Source organism: Hydractinia symbiolongicarpus, chromosome 3 (assembly GCF_029227915.1).
Source record: "Hydractinia symbiolongicarpus strain clone_291-10 chromosome 3, HSymV2.1, whole genome shotgun sequence".
NCBI classification, from domain to species: domain Eukaryota; kingdom Metazoa; phylum Cnidaria; class Hydrozoa; order Anthoathecata; family Hydractiniidae; genus Hydractinia; species Hydractinia symbiolongicarpus.
Genome location: NC_079877.1, coordinates 17,058,863 through 17,077,417, shown reverse-complemented (window position 1 = coordinate 17,077,417; position 18,555 = coordinate 17,058,863). Strand labels below are relative to the sequence as shown.

Sequence of the window (18,555 nt, the reverse complement as noted above, 5' to 3'; positions counted from 1 at the left end):
TAGCGAAAAAGTTTAATATTTAAACCTATTTTACTGAGTATTAAGTAATAAATGCTAGTTTAATCCTAAATCTAACTATAGGGTAGCTAAGCTACCTGTAAGAACAACATCAAACAACGTCGAGGCTGTTCTTTTTGGTAATAAGTACCAAATTTTATGTGTGCATTTCTTGCGCTTATGAGTGTAACCAAAGTGCTCTGTGCGTAAATCCTTAAAAATTTATGTCATTGGCTCACTTTTTACGAATGACACCACGTAACAAAAAACCGTGCTTTGCTATTTCCCCTAACCTATACCATAGTCATAGTCTCTTTTTCTTATGACTATGCCTATACCGAGATTTGGTTGTGATAATATCAGAATTAATTGCGGAGCTAAACGAAGCGAGCGTAGCGAGCTGAGCGCAGCGGAGCCCATTTGACATTTAAGCGCGTATTATTTTTTTCTATTTTCTACTATACAGCGGGAGAAAATCAAATTTTAATAAATTTTTGACGAAAGTGTCACTTTTTTCACTTAATAAGTCAAATCCCCTCAGTCTCAGTTATCCCAATTTCTTTTCTGCTTACTTTACGCTCTGTGAACGAGGTCGCTATTTTTAAGAACACTGTCCCATTCGAAAATATCATTCGAATAAAACTGTGAAAAAGAAAAAAACAAACCGAAAACGTTCTTGCGTTGTTCATATGAGTTGCGCAAGTTAAGTTGGTGTCAGGTTAGGTAACAACAACAGCTCATGTAATACGTCACAAAGTACAGCAAATGGTTGGAATTATATAGCATCATCTCAAAATGTATGTCAAATAAGGTTAGTAGTTCAAATAAAGTTTGATTAGTCAGATTACACAGAGGCAATGTTAGCCAAAGACACAAGTAAGGGAAAATAGCTTTGACTTGGTCTACAGTTTTTTGTAATTTTTGATAAGTATGAATTAGCTAGATAATGAATTGAGATTTTCAACGATTTTCTTTCGACTTTTGTGATACAAATAAACAATAAAGAACAAACAATAAATCATCTTTACCCATAAAGCGTATTGACGGGAATGTTTTCTATAAACGAATCGTCCGAACCTACTTTTTCTTTCTTTGTATCTATTTTACAGATTGCACAACCTGAACAAAATGATGGCCGCTGTTTTGGGAAAGAATAGTCCTCGTAAAAATTTTAAAGTAAACTGCAACATCAGTTGTTAGGAGAGAAACCTTTAAATTTGTTATTGTAAAAGTTAAACGCATCCTTTTTGTATGTTTCTTCAGTTTCTTTATAATTTAACTCTGAGAATAAAATATTCAAACTGTGAAATGTTCTTTTTACTGTTTGTACAACAAGAAAAAAGCTCCTGAAAAACAATATTGTCCGTTTATGCTTTAATTCGACTTATCGATGTTTTGTTCGATTCATCAGATTTGAAGACACTGCAATGCAGGCCAATAGCCAGAATGCTCTATGAGAGTACACGTAACATTGCTCAGTTAACCTTTATTTCTGCTTTGTATTAAAATGTTTTCAAGGTCTTTTACTAAGCGCGTATTCGGATTTTCTTATTCTCGTTTTCCGATTTTTCTAGATTTTTTTGTTAAACAAACAGAAAAACTCGGGAAGCGGAAAAGTGTGTTTAATTATAGAAACATATAAGATAATCTATGCCGCAAAGTGTTTGCTGTTTATACGCTCTGAAACAAATGCATATGTAAATATCTTTTCCCAAGGCTTATTTTTCGCAAGCTAAGGACGCGCCAGCACGCATATAAGAAGCTCTGGGAACGAGATTGCATTTTACTCGAGGAACCGTTTTTAAGATTTTATGTAAGCTGTCTATTGGAGCAGATAAAAGTTCTCTCTATATTTTTCATGGAGTAGGATGTAAATATTTCGCTTGCGAACATAGGGACCTACCCGTGCCCGCTCCGCAACCCTATATATTGATTGTCTTTAATTATGCAATGCCAATTGAATAAATTACTAACCTTAGCAAACTGATTGTATCAACCTGAGTGTGCGCTATGACATCGAAGAAATCCAGCGAGGCAAAGGAAATACTTCCCGTGATGTTTGGTGTGTGATGTGATGAATGCATAGCTAGCTACAACTTACTTAATGAACTAATGGGTTAAAATTCATCATTCACAGATATTCGTAAGGACCCGAGATCACAAATATGGGAAGCTTTAAAGCCAAGATTCGAGGGATTTTATATCCTCCAGGAGTGACTGTTTTGGATGCGAAAATGGCAACAGCTTTGTTTCTTATCCTGGTAGGTAATCTTTTAGGATATAAGAAATTTTGCAATAATAACCTTTGAACAAGTTCTTTCAAGAGAAAGGGGCGATTAAAATATCCACAATAGGTACATAAAGAGAAATGTATGTATGTACATGAAAATGATGTTTCGGTCATATAGCTAGCTAGCTAGCTAGCAGCTGATGACTTCCAATCCAATGTTTACAAAAGTTAAAAAGTTTGTGATTTTCTTGCTGTAGGTAGAAAATATAAACAACAGACCTCAGTTATGAAATAAATCCATCCAAAAAAAAGAAAAATTCCTTAAACTTAGTATTTACTAAGTTTAAGGAATTTTAAACTTAGTAAATGTTTTTAAGAAGAATGAGAAGAATATAGTTTAATTCCAGTTCCTCTTGGATCTTATGCTACCCAAAAAATCTTTAATCTTCAATAACAGATATTTTACCCTGAGTCCTGCTTTTTTACCTACGCAAAAGTGCATGCATACCCATGGTTCTGAAAATGAAATCAAAAACAACTATGTCATGCGGAAAGTGGTCTATTAATGGTTTGATCAAATTCTTTCTAATTTTTAGTCAGTTACAAGCAGAGGTCAATTAGCACAAAATTTAAAAACTTGTTTTAACAGGTTGTTCGTATGCTGTATAAATCTGAATATCTCACATTTTATCAAGTTACAAAAAAACTTTAATAGCAGCAGTACATTGGGAAACATGTATTACAGAACCTTTACTGCCCTTTTTTTTGTATATGTAATCATGCAGCAATGTGCAATGTACCTTTATATTTTTAGCATTAAAGGGGCACTTCAGTGAAAAAAAAATATTTCAAAAAGATGTTATTTTAATTAACCAATACATAAATATGTTAAAATAAACCTTTTACAATCGTTAAAAGTCTTTATACTGTAATCGGGTCTGTAAACATCTTCAATTTCAAATAAATTTGCAAGGTCTCGTAAAATGGAGAGGACTAGGTCCGAATAGATGAGCATACGTCACATCGTGCAGAAAGTCTGTGAGCCCAGCAGCACACCTTCTAAAAGTTTGTTGACTTACTGTTTACATTGTTTGTTGATGAGACGTCTTGTAATAATGACAAAGATTATAACTCAGAAAACTTAGAATCGGATAATTCTCTTCATGAATAAGACTTTACAAAGCTACAGCCACATGACTTTGAACCTCATGTGTCTCACAAGGGAGAAATTAATAATGATGCAAAGTGACGAGGTGTCTTTTACTGACTCAAAGCAACGTTCTTAGCAAAATATTTTTTATTTAAAGAAATAAAAAATATATTTAATCGTTTTTTTTTTACATTCTTTTGGTCAAAAAACTTTATCATTTGCTTTAGTAAAAAATCTTTCTTACTTTACAAGCCAATTTATTTTTATTTCACAGTTCAGCAATATCATTTCTCAGCACATGCTTTTTGCGCACAAATGCAAACAAACTTTATGCAATGTTGAAACTTTCTCCGTGATGGAGGACCATTGAAATGCGTGATCGAAAGATCAAATAATGTTCGTGTCGTGATAAGTTTGTAAAACGGGGGTATTAATATTGTATAAATAAAAATCATTCTTATGATTATAGTAGGTCATAAATGAAGCTACCGATTTATAAGTGGTTGTTTTGACAAAGCTGTTTTAGAAACTGCATTATCAGCATTACATGCAGCCTATAACAGTAACAAAGATTAAAGAAAATGGGCACTTCATCAAAATTTTTTTTTAAAAAAAAAGAATTAGAAACTTGAGCGCTACGAAAGATACATTGTAACTAGAAAACGTTTTTGTCTGTGTTTGTATTGGAAATTGGCATAATGTGTTTTTATTTAATATAAAAATGTACAAAACATTATTTGGTTGTGTTCTGTGGATACAAGTACAAATATTGAAATGAGAAGAAATGAGAAACTTTGATCGCATTCACTAGCTAAAATGGCATTTTTACGAAATGGCAATATTTTAATATGAAAGTTTATTTCCTGGAGATTTGATTTAAAAGAAATATCTGTAAAGTGCGACAAACAAATATAACAACTTTGATCGTTTGGTAGATCACCTGCACGACGTATTTTGTTTAGCCATTTTTGTCTGAGTTCTTTCTTTTTAACAGACGGGATTCTGTGAAAACTGACTTCTTTACACTTCTCTGATCGATTGGTACATCGAAACGTGCCTGTCTGTTTTTTTATGAGAAAAAAATTGAATATGCGAAGGCTAGTACAACAATTTTATATAATGAAAACAAGTAAAGTAAGTTTTTTTTGGTTTCTTATGCTTTTCGGAGTACGTATAAAAGAAAAAAGAAAAAAGTGATTTTCATTGGAGTTCCCCTTTAAAAAAATAATGAAAGTAATGGATATAATTATCTTCATTAAGGTAGGTTATTTGCTAAAAACAATACCATTGGCAGTTTGCACTGTAAGCAGTACAGTTGATTTTTATTTTAGGAAGAACGTTTTTATAATTTCATTCTGTAATGGTAATTTTAAATGCTAAAAATAATTTGCTTGGAATCTTTTCTTTACGTTTAGATTAAAATCATTCCCTGTGACATAACTTCTGCATGCACAGTGGATATAAAATGTTGTTGTTTAAGGTAAAATGCCTACAACTTGGAAAACAAAAGTTAGCAACTGAATTTCAACAACAAATATTAAAAAAAAAGTTTATAGCAAGTAAAGTTTAAAGCGAACCTAAATTTTAAACCTATGGAACAGAATATAACTATCTGTTAAGAAAATGTTTTAAATTGTTGGTTAATTATATACTATTGTTCCTATCTGTGGTATGTGGTACCTGGTAATTTCAAATTTGTGTTTGAAAATTTAAACTAAAGCCTTTCTGTGTTTGACCTTTATTTTATCCATTAGGTAGAAAATTCTCAATTGAAAATAATAGTTGACTTCCCCAATTAAGCATGTATTTTTTCTAATGATTTACTAAATTTTCCCTGATGTATTTTCTTCCTAAAAGTCTGCCAAAAATTCATTCTGTCATTTCATATGCATTTTTTTTTCGGTATGTTACACGAGTTAAAAACATGATAATGACTTGAAATCTTTGGTAGACAGTACAAAGAAGTAATTTTGGGAGAGCCTTTTTCAAGCATCTGAGAACATAGAGTTTTGAAATTTTGTCTTCAAAGGGTTGTCCTGCAGCAGGATCAAGATTTCAAACTAAAATCTAATGGCTACAATTGGTAGTTGTACAGTATAGATCTTTAGTGCGTGTTCACGTTCATGCCTGGCCAAAAACAGTATTCTTACTAGATAAAACTATATAAACACCTATTTTTATTATTATGGCCACAAAATGCTAATTTTGTCAAAGTCATTCAATAAATTATAGTTCCATGCCAGTTTTTTTGCTGACTCAAAAAATTTTAATTAGAAAGCATGTGTACACATTAGATGCCCACAATTACCAAATTATAAAAGCCATATATAATGAAAAAAACAAACAAAGTGACACAAAGAGTCAATGTTAATAATTTTCAAAGGGTAATTTAAAAATAAAGTTGGTGTTTTACTATTGTATATGAAAATTTTGCTACAATGTGCTTAGTTTTAATTAGCCATGTGGATATTGTAAAAGCACTTCATAATTGCACCTTAATTAAGCTGAAGATCCAGTAATAAACTGAAGATTAAAACAAACACAATTTCCTTCTAAATATTAACTAGATTTGTTACACTTTCTAACTATTAAGGAGGTCCAAAAACCTAAAATAAAAGAAGCGTAAAAGTGAAGGCGTAAATTTAAGTTGTCAAACACATCATTTATCAACATGTTTACTTATTCCTTATAGTCGTCAATTTGTTATTAGGTGAAAGGTCTTTATACTTCAGCAAAAATTACTTTTTTTACAAATGTTAAGCACTGTTTTTGATTCTCTTTTATCTTTCAATATAAAATATGACATAAAAAGTTATGAATAAAACATTAATTCCAAGATGTCATTAAATTGCTCTGTAGCAATTTCTAAAAGTTTCCATAATCCTGTTGCATCCTAATCATTAAATGTATATACAAAAAAATTGAAGATATATATATTAAGGTTTTTCCTCCATCCGACATATAGTTATATTCCTAATTTGTTTTCAATAAAAAGAAAAAAGTTAATTTTTTTTTACTAGTTTTTTAGTGTCAATTATCCACATCATTTTAATTTACGGTGATTAACAATGATAAGATACGTAGAGCTTGAAACGTAGACCAAAAATCGTATAATATCACATGGCACATATATGAAAAAAACATTAGCAGCTCCATATGATGCAAGTAAAAAATAATATAGTTTCAAAAAATATATACCTTTCTTGGATGTTAAAAAAAGACTGATCCGGGTGCACTGCAATTTAAAACTCAGTATTTTAATCAAAGTTAAAATTTATATATCCCAAAAACTAAATTAAGATACTTTTTTGCAGCATTTGTAAGGTGTATATTCAATTTGGCAGCTAAAGGTAAATTTTCTTGAGATAAAAACATTTGTGCCATTTTGGTCTGCATTCACCACAGGTCACAAGAGATTGGGTTTTACCATGCATGAAAAATCTAATTTAAAGTTAAATGTTTTGCACTTAGTTTTTTCTGATGCTGATTTACCTTGTTTTATAGTTCTCGACTCAGCTCACCCTCACTTCTCCATTCTCGTATTTGCCTGCAATGGTTCATGTAAGTCAAGTATCTTTTTATTGAATTCGACGTTTGTTGTAATATTTGTTTATTTAACCTGACTCCTCATAATGCCATAACTGCCTTAACAATGTCTAAGAATTAGTCCTTAGCCAGTGAAAAATTCCACTGGAAATTGCATCGCTATTTCTTCCATTTTTGTCCACCTGTTAGCATGAAGTAATGAAATTACTGGAACGGGGGTTATTACTATGATGATAGGTGCGGTTAGAATGGCATTTTTGGTACTAAACCCCTGGTTTTGAGTATTATACAGATGATCCCTGTGCAGGACGCAATAAATTAAAATACTTCTTTACTCCTTCTTTTATTCCATCGTTTTACTCCATCGTTTTTCTAAATTTAGTCAAGTCGTTTTTCTAAGTCTTTTTTAAGCCACTATCAAAAAAAATTAAGCCCAATTATTTAATTTAAAAGCAATATCCTAATTATACACAGGTTATTTTCGTGTATTAAAATAGATTCAGGGTTTAACCTCAACATCTTTTTTAAATTTGTTATTTGTATTTTTAGAGTTTTGGTTATAAAGATAGGGATAGAGGTGAGAAAATGATATTTATGCTAATGAATATTTTTCTGTATAATTTAATATTGCTAAAATAATAACTTTTGTATTTACAGGTTATTATGCTGGCATGATTGCATCATCTTTATTTATTGGTCGTTTTTTTGGAGGGTAAGAATTTTAGAACCAAGAATTCAGTGGATTAAACTTTAATATTTCACTAGTGGAATGGCCTGTGGTCAAAACCACTTGATTAGGGAGGGAAGTCTTTACAAAAATATGTTTGATAAGGCTCATATACACAATTAGTTTTTGGAAATTTTATAACCTGTTGTCTCTACTGCTGTGTAGAGCTTGAAATGCAGACCAATAACGTATAAGATCACATATTTAAAACAAACAGTTACAGAAATATTCAAAAGAAATGTTTGAAGGTTTTTTGATGTGTATATGATTTTTAGAAGAAAGTATTATTTTGAATAAAATTATTGTCTTCAAATATTAAACCTTTCAGAAAGTATACTTTTATATAAAAGTATGGCATAGTTTTCTGAGATTGTGGTACTATACATAAGTTGGGAAATAAATGTTAGAGGTCACCTTGTTGAATTGATTTAGTGTAGGAAAATCCGAGGAACAAGTAAAAAAAGGAAGTAAAGGGTAGTACAATATTAAATTCTTTTTAGATACTTTTGGGGATGGTTAACTGACAAGATAGGCAGACGACCTGTTTTATTGATATCTGCCTCATTGACTTACGCTGCTACTATTGCATTTGGCTTTACAACAACTTTTTATTGGGCAGTGTGTACACGGTTTCTTCAAGGTTTATTCAATGGTGGGTAACTTTTATTTCTTTCAAGTTTCTTCTCTATAAGTACTTTGTGTTTGGCTGTGTTATATCCTGTGTTATATCCTTGAATTCAATAACAAATCTACAGGTAATGTTCTTCTGCAAAAGATAAACTTCATTGTATCCTCCAAGCGCTGTTTGCAGATATCTGTCATTCTAAAAGTGGATAATTTTAAAAAAATATGAAATTCTCTTTCACTATTTCAGGAGTCATTGTTTGTGGAAGAGCAGCTTTTGCTGAAATCTGTGATGAAACAAATCAAGCTATCGGAGTATCACTTGTTTTTGCTGCATGGAATTCTGCTATTGTTATTGGTCCTGCACTTGGGGGTAAAGTGTTTCCAATCTGATATTGTAATCTCATGTCTTAATTTAGTGACTTAATATTTAATTTCCTTTTTTTAGGATTTTTAGCTGAGCCTGTCATGAAATATCCTTCAGCTTTTACTGGTACTTTATTTGTTTAGAACACGATTTTTTTGTAATTATGAAACTAACCAAGATGTCCTTATTCTCTGAGAAATTTATTTGCACCATAAATTACAGTGAGCAGTTTTGAAACAGGAGTCAATAAGTCGAAAAGCTTGTGGTGAATTTTAAAATGTTGTTTATTAAATTTTATGACAAATAGTTTGAACTAGTGCAAACAATCGAATTAAAGTTTTGAAAAAGCAACTGTATTTGTGTCTAATGAAAAGTCTTACTCTTTGTTGTATTATATATATAAATATTTATATATATTATTTTTTAGTCGTCAGTGCATCATTCTTCACTAAATTTGCATACTTGTTACCCAGCATTTTGATTGCTTCAATTTTGCTTTTTGCCATCTTACTGGTCTATTTCACGTTTGAAGAAACACAGAAGGGGAGGTGAAGAGCTTTGTTAAATGCTTGTGGAATTTAGGTTAAGAAGTTTATTAGTTCCAAATTCATCCCAAATGAATGCAAGATTTATTCATGGTTGTTTAGATATGATGCCTCTCAACCAACTGAAAAAACAAAGCTTATATCCAATGACAACGAGGAAGAAACATTTCATGTGATTTCTGACACTCCATCTGTGATAAAGAGTGACGAAGCTGCTGGAATTCAAGATGAAGATAAACCTGGTAATTCTAAGGGGGAGAGCGAAAAAGATTCTAAAGTGAAGAGATGCTGTGGTGAAATAAAGTCATGGTCAATTATTGGATTACTAAGGTAGCGTGCAACTTCTCTTAATTTTAAGAATGTTACGAGGTCCATCCCTAGCCATAGTCATATGACTAGGGATGCCGAAGGTTTGAGAGAGAAGGGCACTTTATTTTTGTTTGCCCGCGACATCTTCATTTGTCCACAAACTTCCAAAGTTCTCCAGATAAAAAATATTAAGTTAAATTCTTATTTCTAATGAAAGTATTAGTTGTAATTGTCAGTTGTACAATGTACCTTCTTCTCAGGTTGAGAGATATATATCAGTAAAGTACGGACCCGTCTATAAAGTACACAAAAAATGGAAAAACTTTAGTTACGTTACAATCTCTTTCTGAAAAAATCGTCCTGGCAGTTAGTACTGAAGATCTTCTATTTATTTTTGTGCTCTAAAACCTGAGAAAAAACTTTACAAACAAAATTCATAAACACCATCTGTATGAGCGGGTATTAAAAAAATATTACCTAAAGTTTGGATTTTCAAATCGAACAAATTTTTTATTTTATAGTGATAAAGTTTTGATGTTGGTGATAATTATGTTTGGCATATCTGGATTCTGCATCATCGGATTTTCTGAACTGGGCTCCTTATGGATGGCAACGAATATAAAATATGGTAATAATCTCTCAGTCGGCCCCCAATCTCTTCTCAAATCTTCTAAATAATAAATGTAAATAGATCATACTCAGTGTAAATAGATCCTACTTTATTCTATGTACTTTCGACTCTACAACTTCTAACCAAAATATTGAGGCAATGGCACTTTTTTTGTCCACTTAATGAAGTTGACACATGGTATCAACTTAAGCATTCCCCACAGGCTGCGGAAGTGCTACTTTTTCAGGTGGGTAGGTAAATTGCGCTAGTCACACTTTCTAACACAAGTTAAAAATATGTGAACCCAGTATAAAAATAGCCTGTATAATTACATGTGGGGACGAACTTCGAAATTTGTCCCAGTGTATTTTGTGGGGGATTGTAGCTGCTAACTTTTATGGTATTTTTTGGTTTCACTGAAGATGGACAATAGGATAATTTTCTTTATTTGCATAAATGTCATCTGTTTTATGTTTGCTTTAGGTGGTTTGACGTTTTCTACTGACAAGATTGGTATTGCTTTGCTCATACCTGCATTGGGAGCTGTTGTGTTGCAGCCAATCCTCTTTAGTCGGGTATATTCTTTTAAAGCTATTTGACCAGTGTTAAGTGTAGCCAGGCAACCCTCCCCTTGCTATGACAAGAGAGTCTGTTAAAACGTTGTCATAGCAACAAACTATGTAATCTTTTAAATCTTCCCCTCTTTTATGTTTTTTTCTTCACATATTTCGTTTTAGCTTGAAAGACGACTTGGAGGAATATGGGTATGTGATTTTTTGACATGTTTTTTTTTATCTGTTCTTTTTTTTGTTGAGATAGCTTATATATTTTGAACTTAATAATTCTGCTCTTGATTTCTAGACTCTTCGAATCACATTAGTAGTTCTGGCTGTGTGTTCCATTTTTTTCCCATTTTTGCACTATTCTCAAGACAAGTAAGTCTGTATTTTTTTTTTTTTTTCGATAATTTTTTTAATCCGGCAAAAGAGTTGAGCTATATTCAACAACATGGCCGATTTTTTGGTAGAAAGCAAAACTTACTTTTTGGTTCACATTTCTTTCATCGAGTTCGGACAAACTTGGACAAGACGTGAAAAGGGTTTTTTTTCTAAAAATAACAGGAAAACTGAGAAAAGAAACCAGGCTGCATGTTTTTTCGTTTTCAACATGTTGATTTCGTTAAATTTGGAAAAACATGCATTTTGAACTGAATTCAAAAATCTCTTTCGAGGTCTAACCTTGTGAAAACCAGAGAAAATGTGTTTCAAAAACCTGTTTAAACCCTGCTTGAGACACTTTTCTTAATAAACCTTTTCTTTCCAGCAAAGCTTTACTTTGGTTTCTCTTAATCATATTTGGGGTTTTTCGCATGGTATCTGACATCAGTAGCCGCTCATGTATTGCTTTATTTGTCAACAACGCTGTCTACGTGGACCAAGCTGGCAGGGCAAACGGATTAGCTTTCTCTGTTCAGGAAATAATGAGGTATTCTTATATTTTTCGCTAGTTTATAGTGTATGTACAAAATAATTCTTGTCACCTAGCAGGGATATCTTAAATGTGTTAACATGAGAAGATGTCAAATCTCTCTTAAAACATGTTTAAGAGAGATTTGATTTGTTAGTTCCCTTACAAACATTGTGCGGGTGAATTGAAGCGTACAATGGCTATCGTGATTTCTCATAATGGTGTTTAAAATAATAAATTTCAATTGTAATTGTGTTTTTTTTTTTTCTTTAAATATCTTTCCATAATAGACCTTTTCATCGATAGCGACTTCATTTTGAATTACATATATATATGAAATGAGAACTTCAGAACATTATATCATGCTGAGGGTACAAAATATATGTAATAAACCTTTTTTTTTTCAATTATCATATAGAGGGAAAATACTAAGAGGGTGAAATTTGCCATCGGGATGACAATGTAGGCTTTAGCTCATACATTTGAAACAAGCAAAACATTCAATAGTTGATTGTTAATCTATTTAGTATCGATTAAGCATTTACTGAGAGTATATAGTGGCTGTTCACTTTTAGTTCATTTTTTCCAAGTTACATCGACGATACGACAGCATACAACCAGGTAAATCAGTGTTCACAACAAATATCTAAAAACGCACTTCTTTCCTACAACATGACGGAACAAATTCCAACATACGAGATCGACAGTTGTCAACACCATTTTGTGTACATACTGGTGTATGAAACTAAAGCTTGTCCAAATTTAACAGTAAAACTTTGATTGCTTGTTCAGTTTCAATGAAGCTATTTCCATCGCTATTGCATTGTCATGGTATTGGAATATGCATGTGGAACTATTGGGTGAATTCAACAATGGTATTAATTTATGATTGAAGAACAAGGAAGTGTGTTGTACCTTATTCCAAATAGCACTTCATATTCGATAAAAAGTGCACGAGATGTAATTTAAAGATTAACTGCAAATTGCTGTATTCGACATGTACGCCATATCTCAAAAAACGCTTTAAAAAACTTTCGGATATGGGTGTTAATGTTCCACCTTACAGCAAACGGAATACGGAAGATATTTCTTCATTGGTCAGGGTTCCATGGAACTTCATAAAAACTTCAAAATTCCAGTAAAGTTCTTCTTATCTAACATGCAAGTGGTTGCATACTATTCCATTTTCAGTATAATTTTGCCACTTTCAAAGTACATCCACATATTTTACAACATTTTTACAACGTTAAATGATGCTCAACAAAAAGTTGCATGGTGGATTGCTAGAGAAAGATGGAAAATAAATATATCTCCTGGAGAACATCTCCCTCTAAAAAGCTGCTTGTTAGTTCAGCTTAGCTTGTGAGTGGAAATAAAGAAGCTAGCTGGATATCACTCATGTGACGAATTTACTCAGAAAAGTTTGTCAGATCAGAACATCACCTGACAAAAATGGCCGTAGTTTTCTCGCTGAAAACGCCATCATGAAAACAAACTTTATGTTTACGTCAGTATATTCTGCTTTTATGACAAGGGGGTAACACATAAGGAGAATAAGAAGTAGCAATACAAACTACTAGCGTCCAGTATGTATGAAATAGCCTTTTTACCGTAAATGTAACGTTATTTAATACTTTTATTACTTTTAAATAATTTTGTGTGAACTATAATCTGTCACAATTAAGATATATTTTGGGTACAGCCCCCGGGATTATTCAAGCTGGCCTAAACCTGATTGGTGGTCCTTTCCGTCACAAAAAATACTCGAACCTGATTGGTTGCATTATACGTCATTACAAGACGTTGCCCCAACAACGGAAACGGCATCGATGGCGCTTTGATCAAATTGCCGGACGAAGAAAAAAAGAAAAAGGAGGAAAATCGGCCGGTTTCAATAAGAATTCGGATACGATCCGAAATCTTAAATATAAGGAAAAATATGTAATTAAGCCACATATTTCTGCATGATTCTTGAGCTAAAATTGTGAAAATGTCCTGATTCAAAGTATTATTGTAAATAGGGGTTTGCATGTAATAGGAAGCATTTTATTTTGAAGAAACACAGTGTTATATGCTCGAACCATTTTGATTATGGAAGACCCATTGATGTTAACCAACATCAACGAGCCTGCTAGAAAAAGAAAACAACCAAAGGACAGGCAGGCATTACCTTGTGCATCCAAAAAGCGAAAATTAGGCAAAATATCGACACCTACAAAAAAAGAAGCATCTATAGAACCAGCCAGTAAAGAAGTAAAAGAAGAAATTATAACATCCGATACTTCCCTAGCTAGTTTTTCATCAGAAATGTTTTCGCCTATTGGCATCCCTAATTCATCGTTGCTGGTAAGTACACCTGATAATTGTAATGAATCGACCAAAAACAATGTCTCAAATGTCTAGAATGTATCAAAAGCAATAATCGTATCATCAAGCTATATATTGGATGTCCATCAGGAAAAATATTTATGCTCATTGTAAACCATCTTAATCCAAGCATAAAAACCTGCAGTGTTATCGAGGCTCCAAATCATCTAATGATGATGTAAAGAAATATCAAGCAAGTCCGGTAAAACTGTTTTGTCAAAGAAAGCCTGGTCCTACGACGTCTCTTTCAATGGAGGATGAAATAATAATGACATTAATGAGAATTCGGTTAGATGCACCTGTTGAAGATTTGGCATTCAGATTTGGGATCTCAGCAAGCCATGCTTCAAACATAATAACAACATCTCATTTCTTAGTTTAGAGCTAGAACCTTTGATTTATTGGCCAAGTCCTGATAAGACATTATCATATAAGCATAGTCACTTTTCTGGGACATTTAACAAGTGTGAAAGAATTGGGGATTGTACTGAACAGTGGATAGAACATTCTAACAACGTTGCTGCACAATATCAGACCTATAGCACATATAAAAGCCATGACACCTTGAAAAAATGCACAAAATCCGGTTCTATATCATACATATCTCCTGCATATGCTGTTCATGTATTGACCGATTTATAACAGAAGACACAATTGTTGCAAAAAAATTCACTCCTAATTTTATGGTACTTTTTGATTTACAAGATTTGTTCTTATCACATCAGGTAACCTGTGTTTTGCCCCCATTTGTCCGTCAAAAGAGACAATTTACTCGATCAGAGGTATATCATGGTAAACGTGTTGCTAGAGCAAGGATCCGCATAGTAAGAGTGATGGGAAGATTAAAGGAATTTAGATACTTAATAATACTTTACCAATATCAATGACTGATCTATGTGACCACATTTAGACAATGGCTGGGGCAATATTTGTTGATCTAATATTCAAGTACTCCCTTCAATTTGCAGAGAAATGTTAGGCTTTACAAACACCATCATAAACGGCTTTTTTTAAAGCCACACATTTTAAAAATATGTTATTTATGGCATAGATGGCATAAAGCTGAAATTCCTTTGCTTTTACGGCAAACCGTACCAGTACCATTATTATACAGTGTGTTTCAAATGTTTTTTTTTATGTAATTAATTAATTTAAAAGCATCACAGGGCTTTTAATATACTTTAAAAGAAGGAAGTGTTTGCAAAAAGAAACTTTTGCGATTTGGAAAAACAACATTCTGTGGGAAAAAACGTTTGCAAATTTTCAAAAAAACGTCTATTGCTGTATGGTTACATATGCAGATTACATATAAAATCAGACACCTGTATTTTTTCACCAATTAATGTTTTTTTTAAATGTGTGGCTTAAAAACCGTTTTATTGAGGCATTGGTACAGAAAATTTGTTGAGGCAAAATTTTCAGGAATCAGGATTTGGAGGAGATTCCTAAATTCAACATTCCTAACATGACCTGCAAACATCAGATTGTGGCCTTCTTTCCAACCTTTTTCCGATAAAAGTTTTTTTTGCATAGTCCCTGAGACAGCTTGTCGTGATGACTGGAAAGTATAAGAAGGCATTCATCCAGCCTAATTTAAACTCCTCAGGAAAAAGAATTTTAATACAATCAACACAATCTCTCTGCTTTTTTCCTCCAAGGACGATAACACTGGAAGTTCAAGGAACTGAGCAGCTAGGACTTTCTTAATTAAATCAGCTTTTCTACTCCATCCCCCAGATAAAGATATGCCTCGGGAAGACAAATATTTCTTAAGTGCCTGTACATTCCATTTTATTATTTCTTTTTCAGTAAAAATCAAATACAATCCAACGCAATCCAACAATTTTTTCTGTTGACACTAACTCCAGATGCCCCGGCCGTCCCAAGGAGCATTGCAAAAACGGGAAATTCAAATGGTGTCGCTATTGATAAAAAGGTCTATTAGATATTTTCCAAATTGGGACAGCATTGTTAATTTTCGACAAATTAAACCTCTAAAACTACCCAATAACTTAAAACGATTTCATCTTCAAATATTTATGTAACAGTATTTAAGAGAAGACATTTTTGCCGTCTAATTTACAGTCGCAAGAGGTGTATGTGTGTGAGGGTAAACAGACAAGCCACATCTATTCAAATCCGTCGTTAAACGCGTATAAGTAGGTCTTTCCATGTTAACCCACCACAAAACAACTTAATTGCATCATAATCGGAACATATCCGAAATAATTATGGACAAATAGTGGCAATATGGCTGCAGAAAAGTGATCGTAGAGGTATTTGAGGTAGAAGTTTTGCTTCTTTGGACGGAGGTTTTCGAAACAAATGTTTTTCCGCGAAAGTTTTGAAAAGGTGACTGATAATTTTGAAAAAGATTTTTTGGCCTTTCAACTAAGGATTCTGTAAAAAGGTGCGTTTTATTCGCTTACATGGATGAAAAATTGTTCCGCCTGAGCAAAAATTAAATGACATACGTGTCAAAATAAAAACATGGGACGAAGCATGTGTGGGACAACAACATTACAAATGGAATGAAATTTTAAAAGAAGAAGTAAAACAATAACCTTGTTTGTATGACAAGGCGAGCAGTGTTTAGAAAAGTAAAAAGAAGAAGGGAAAATTCTTGGATGCTGTTGAGAATATGTGACCAAGAGAGCGTGTGGTAGTAAAACTAAAAGCAATCCTGAGTACATCAATTCTTCCACTAAAATAAAAAACTTCAAAGTAAATATTATTTACGACAAACATTTTTTATAAAATGGACACCTAACCTTATGAAAAAATATGTTCATCTTGTTTGACGCCTGCGATAGGTTTAATACAAAATTTTTAGGTGGACACCTAGCTTAAATAAGCGTAATTTTTGGTTACGCTTCGTTTCGTTTGTTTTTGTAGAGTTGCTTCGCCTACCTTGTTTGGTAGCTTGTTTGCTTGGTCTATCAACGATGAAAAGCACGACATAAAATTCCCGCTTGATTTCCGTTTACCGTTTTTTATAATTGGACTTTTTATATTGTTAATATTTGCGCTAAGCTTTTTGCTTCCTGAACGTATAAATGGCAGCAAAGCTATGTCAGATAAATTACAGAATGGAGTAGAAAAATAAATAAATAATTCATGTCGTATATGTACTTAGTGTTTTTTGTACGTTTATTTGACTTAGTCTCGCTTTCAGCGCCTTGTAACGCAAAATAAACAAAGTTAACTGGAAGAGAGGCTCTGTCCATTCCTTTTTATTGGGATAGACGATTTATTTAAGCACTTTTTTTGTATCGCAGATAATATTTAATTTGGAGGAAGTTTACCTTTTTAACATCACGTTTTGTATTTCTCAACAAACAAACAAAAAAACAATTATATCTATTTATCTTCCACTCTAAAATTTTTTACTAGTAGTGACAGCTTTTTTCCATACTGCTGAAACACAATTTTTATAATTTTTTATCGTTCATTTTTGTCGGGAATGATGTTTTTGTGAATATTTATACACATTTTGATAGACGTTTATAATTTAATTGTACTGTATATTATGTTCTGTTGGTTTAACATATTTTTACATTGCTAGTTGGGTTTTTGACAATTCAGTTAAATTTATTAGCCATGTTTTTTTATGATAACAAACAATATTTGCACTATGCGAACTCTCTTTTTTGTCCTTTGGATTTGATAAATTGAAAATCAGCTGTATTTTTCTACATTTTATAAATTTGCTTTTTTTTATAACAGAAGTGAACGTAAGTTGTTTGGTAAAGGTCATGCACCTACGCACCAATGCTACTATTTTTCCTTACCGAAATATATGTCAGGCTGCAATCTTTGTTGTCATGTTTTCACGGAAAAAATGGATGCCGAACTTTTGGTTTGCAAAATTTAAAATATCAAAAAAGCAGACTAACCTATCAGATTTATACTGATCAGTAGCAGAGGGATAAACATCTCATTAAACTGATCAGTAGCAGAGGGATAAACATCTCATTAAACTGATCAGTAGCAGAGGGATAAACATCTCAATAAACTGATCAGTAGCAGAGGCATAAACATCTCATTAAACTGATCAGTAGCAGAGGCATAAACATCTCATTAAACTGATCAGTAGCAGAGGGATAAACATCTCATTAAACTGATCAGTAGCAGAGGGATAAACATCTCATTAAACTGATCAGTAGCAGAGGCATAAACATCTCATTAAACTGATCAGTAGCAGAGGGATAAACATCTCATTAAACTGATCAGTAGCAGAGGGATAAACATCTCATTAAACTGATCAGTAGCAGAGGGATAAACATCTCATTAAACTGATCAGTAGCAGAGGGATAAACATCTCATTAAACTGATCAGTAGCAGAGGGATAAACATCTCATTAAACTGATCAGTAGCAGAGGGATAAACATCTCATTAAACTGATCAGTAGCAGAGGGATAAACATCTCATTAAACTGATCAGTAGCAGAGGCATAAACATCTCATTAAACTGATCAGTAGCAGAGGGATAAACATCTCACTAAACTGATCAGTAGCAGAGGGATAAACATCTCATTAAATTGATCAGTAGCAGAGGGATAAACATCTCAATAAACTGATCAGTAGCAGAGGCATAAACATCTCATTAAACTGATC

At 32.6% G+C, this 18,555-nt stretch overlaps 1 protein-coding gene across 1 annotated transcript; it reads left to right on the top strand.

The window, feature by feature from the left end:
- Nucleotides 1–2,002: 2,002 nt before the first annotated feature.
- On the top strand, nucleotides 2,003–17,752 carry LOC130636015 (uncharacterized). The gene is made up of 15 exons (XM_057445589.1): nucleotides 2,003–2,258; nucleotides 6,882–6,938; nucleotides 7,473–7,500; nucleotides 7,581–7,635; nucleotides 8,151–8,302; nucleotides 8,525–8,647; nucleotides 8,723–8,767; nucleotides 9,069–9,189; nucleotides 9,289–9,516; nucleotides 10,017–10,123; nucleotides 10,589–10,680; nucleotides 10,843–10,869; nucleotides 10,967–11,040; nucleotides 11,429–11,590; nucleotides 16,835–17,752. The coding sequence occupies exons 1-15, from the start codon at nucleotides 2,163–2,165 to the stop codon at nucleotides 17,043–17,045; spliced, it is 1,578 nt and encodes a 525-aa protein (XP_057301572.1). The 5' UTR covers nucleotides 2,003–2,162; the 3' UTR covers nucleotides 17,046–17,752.
- The last annotated feature ends 803 nt before the right edge of the window (nucleotides 17,753–18,555 follow it).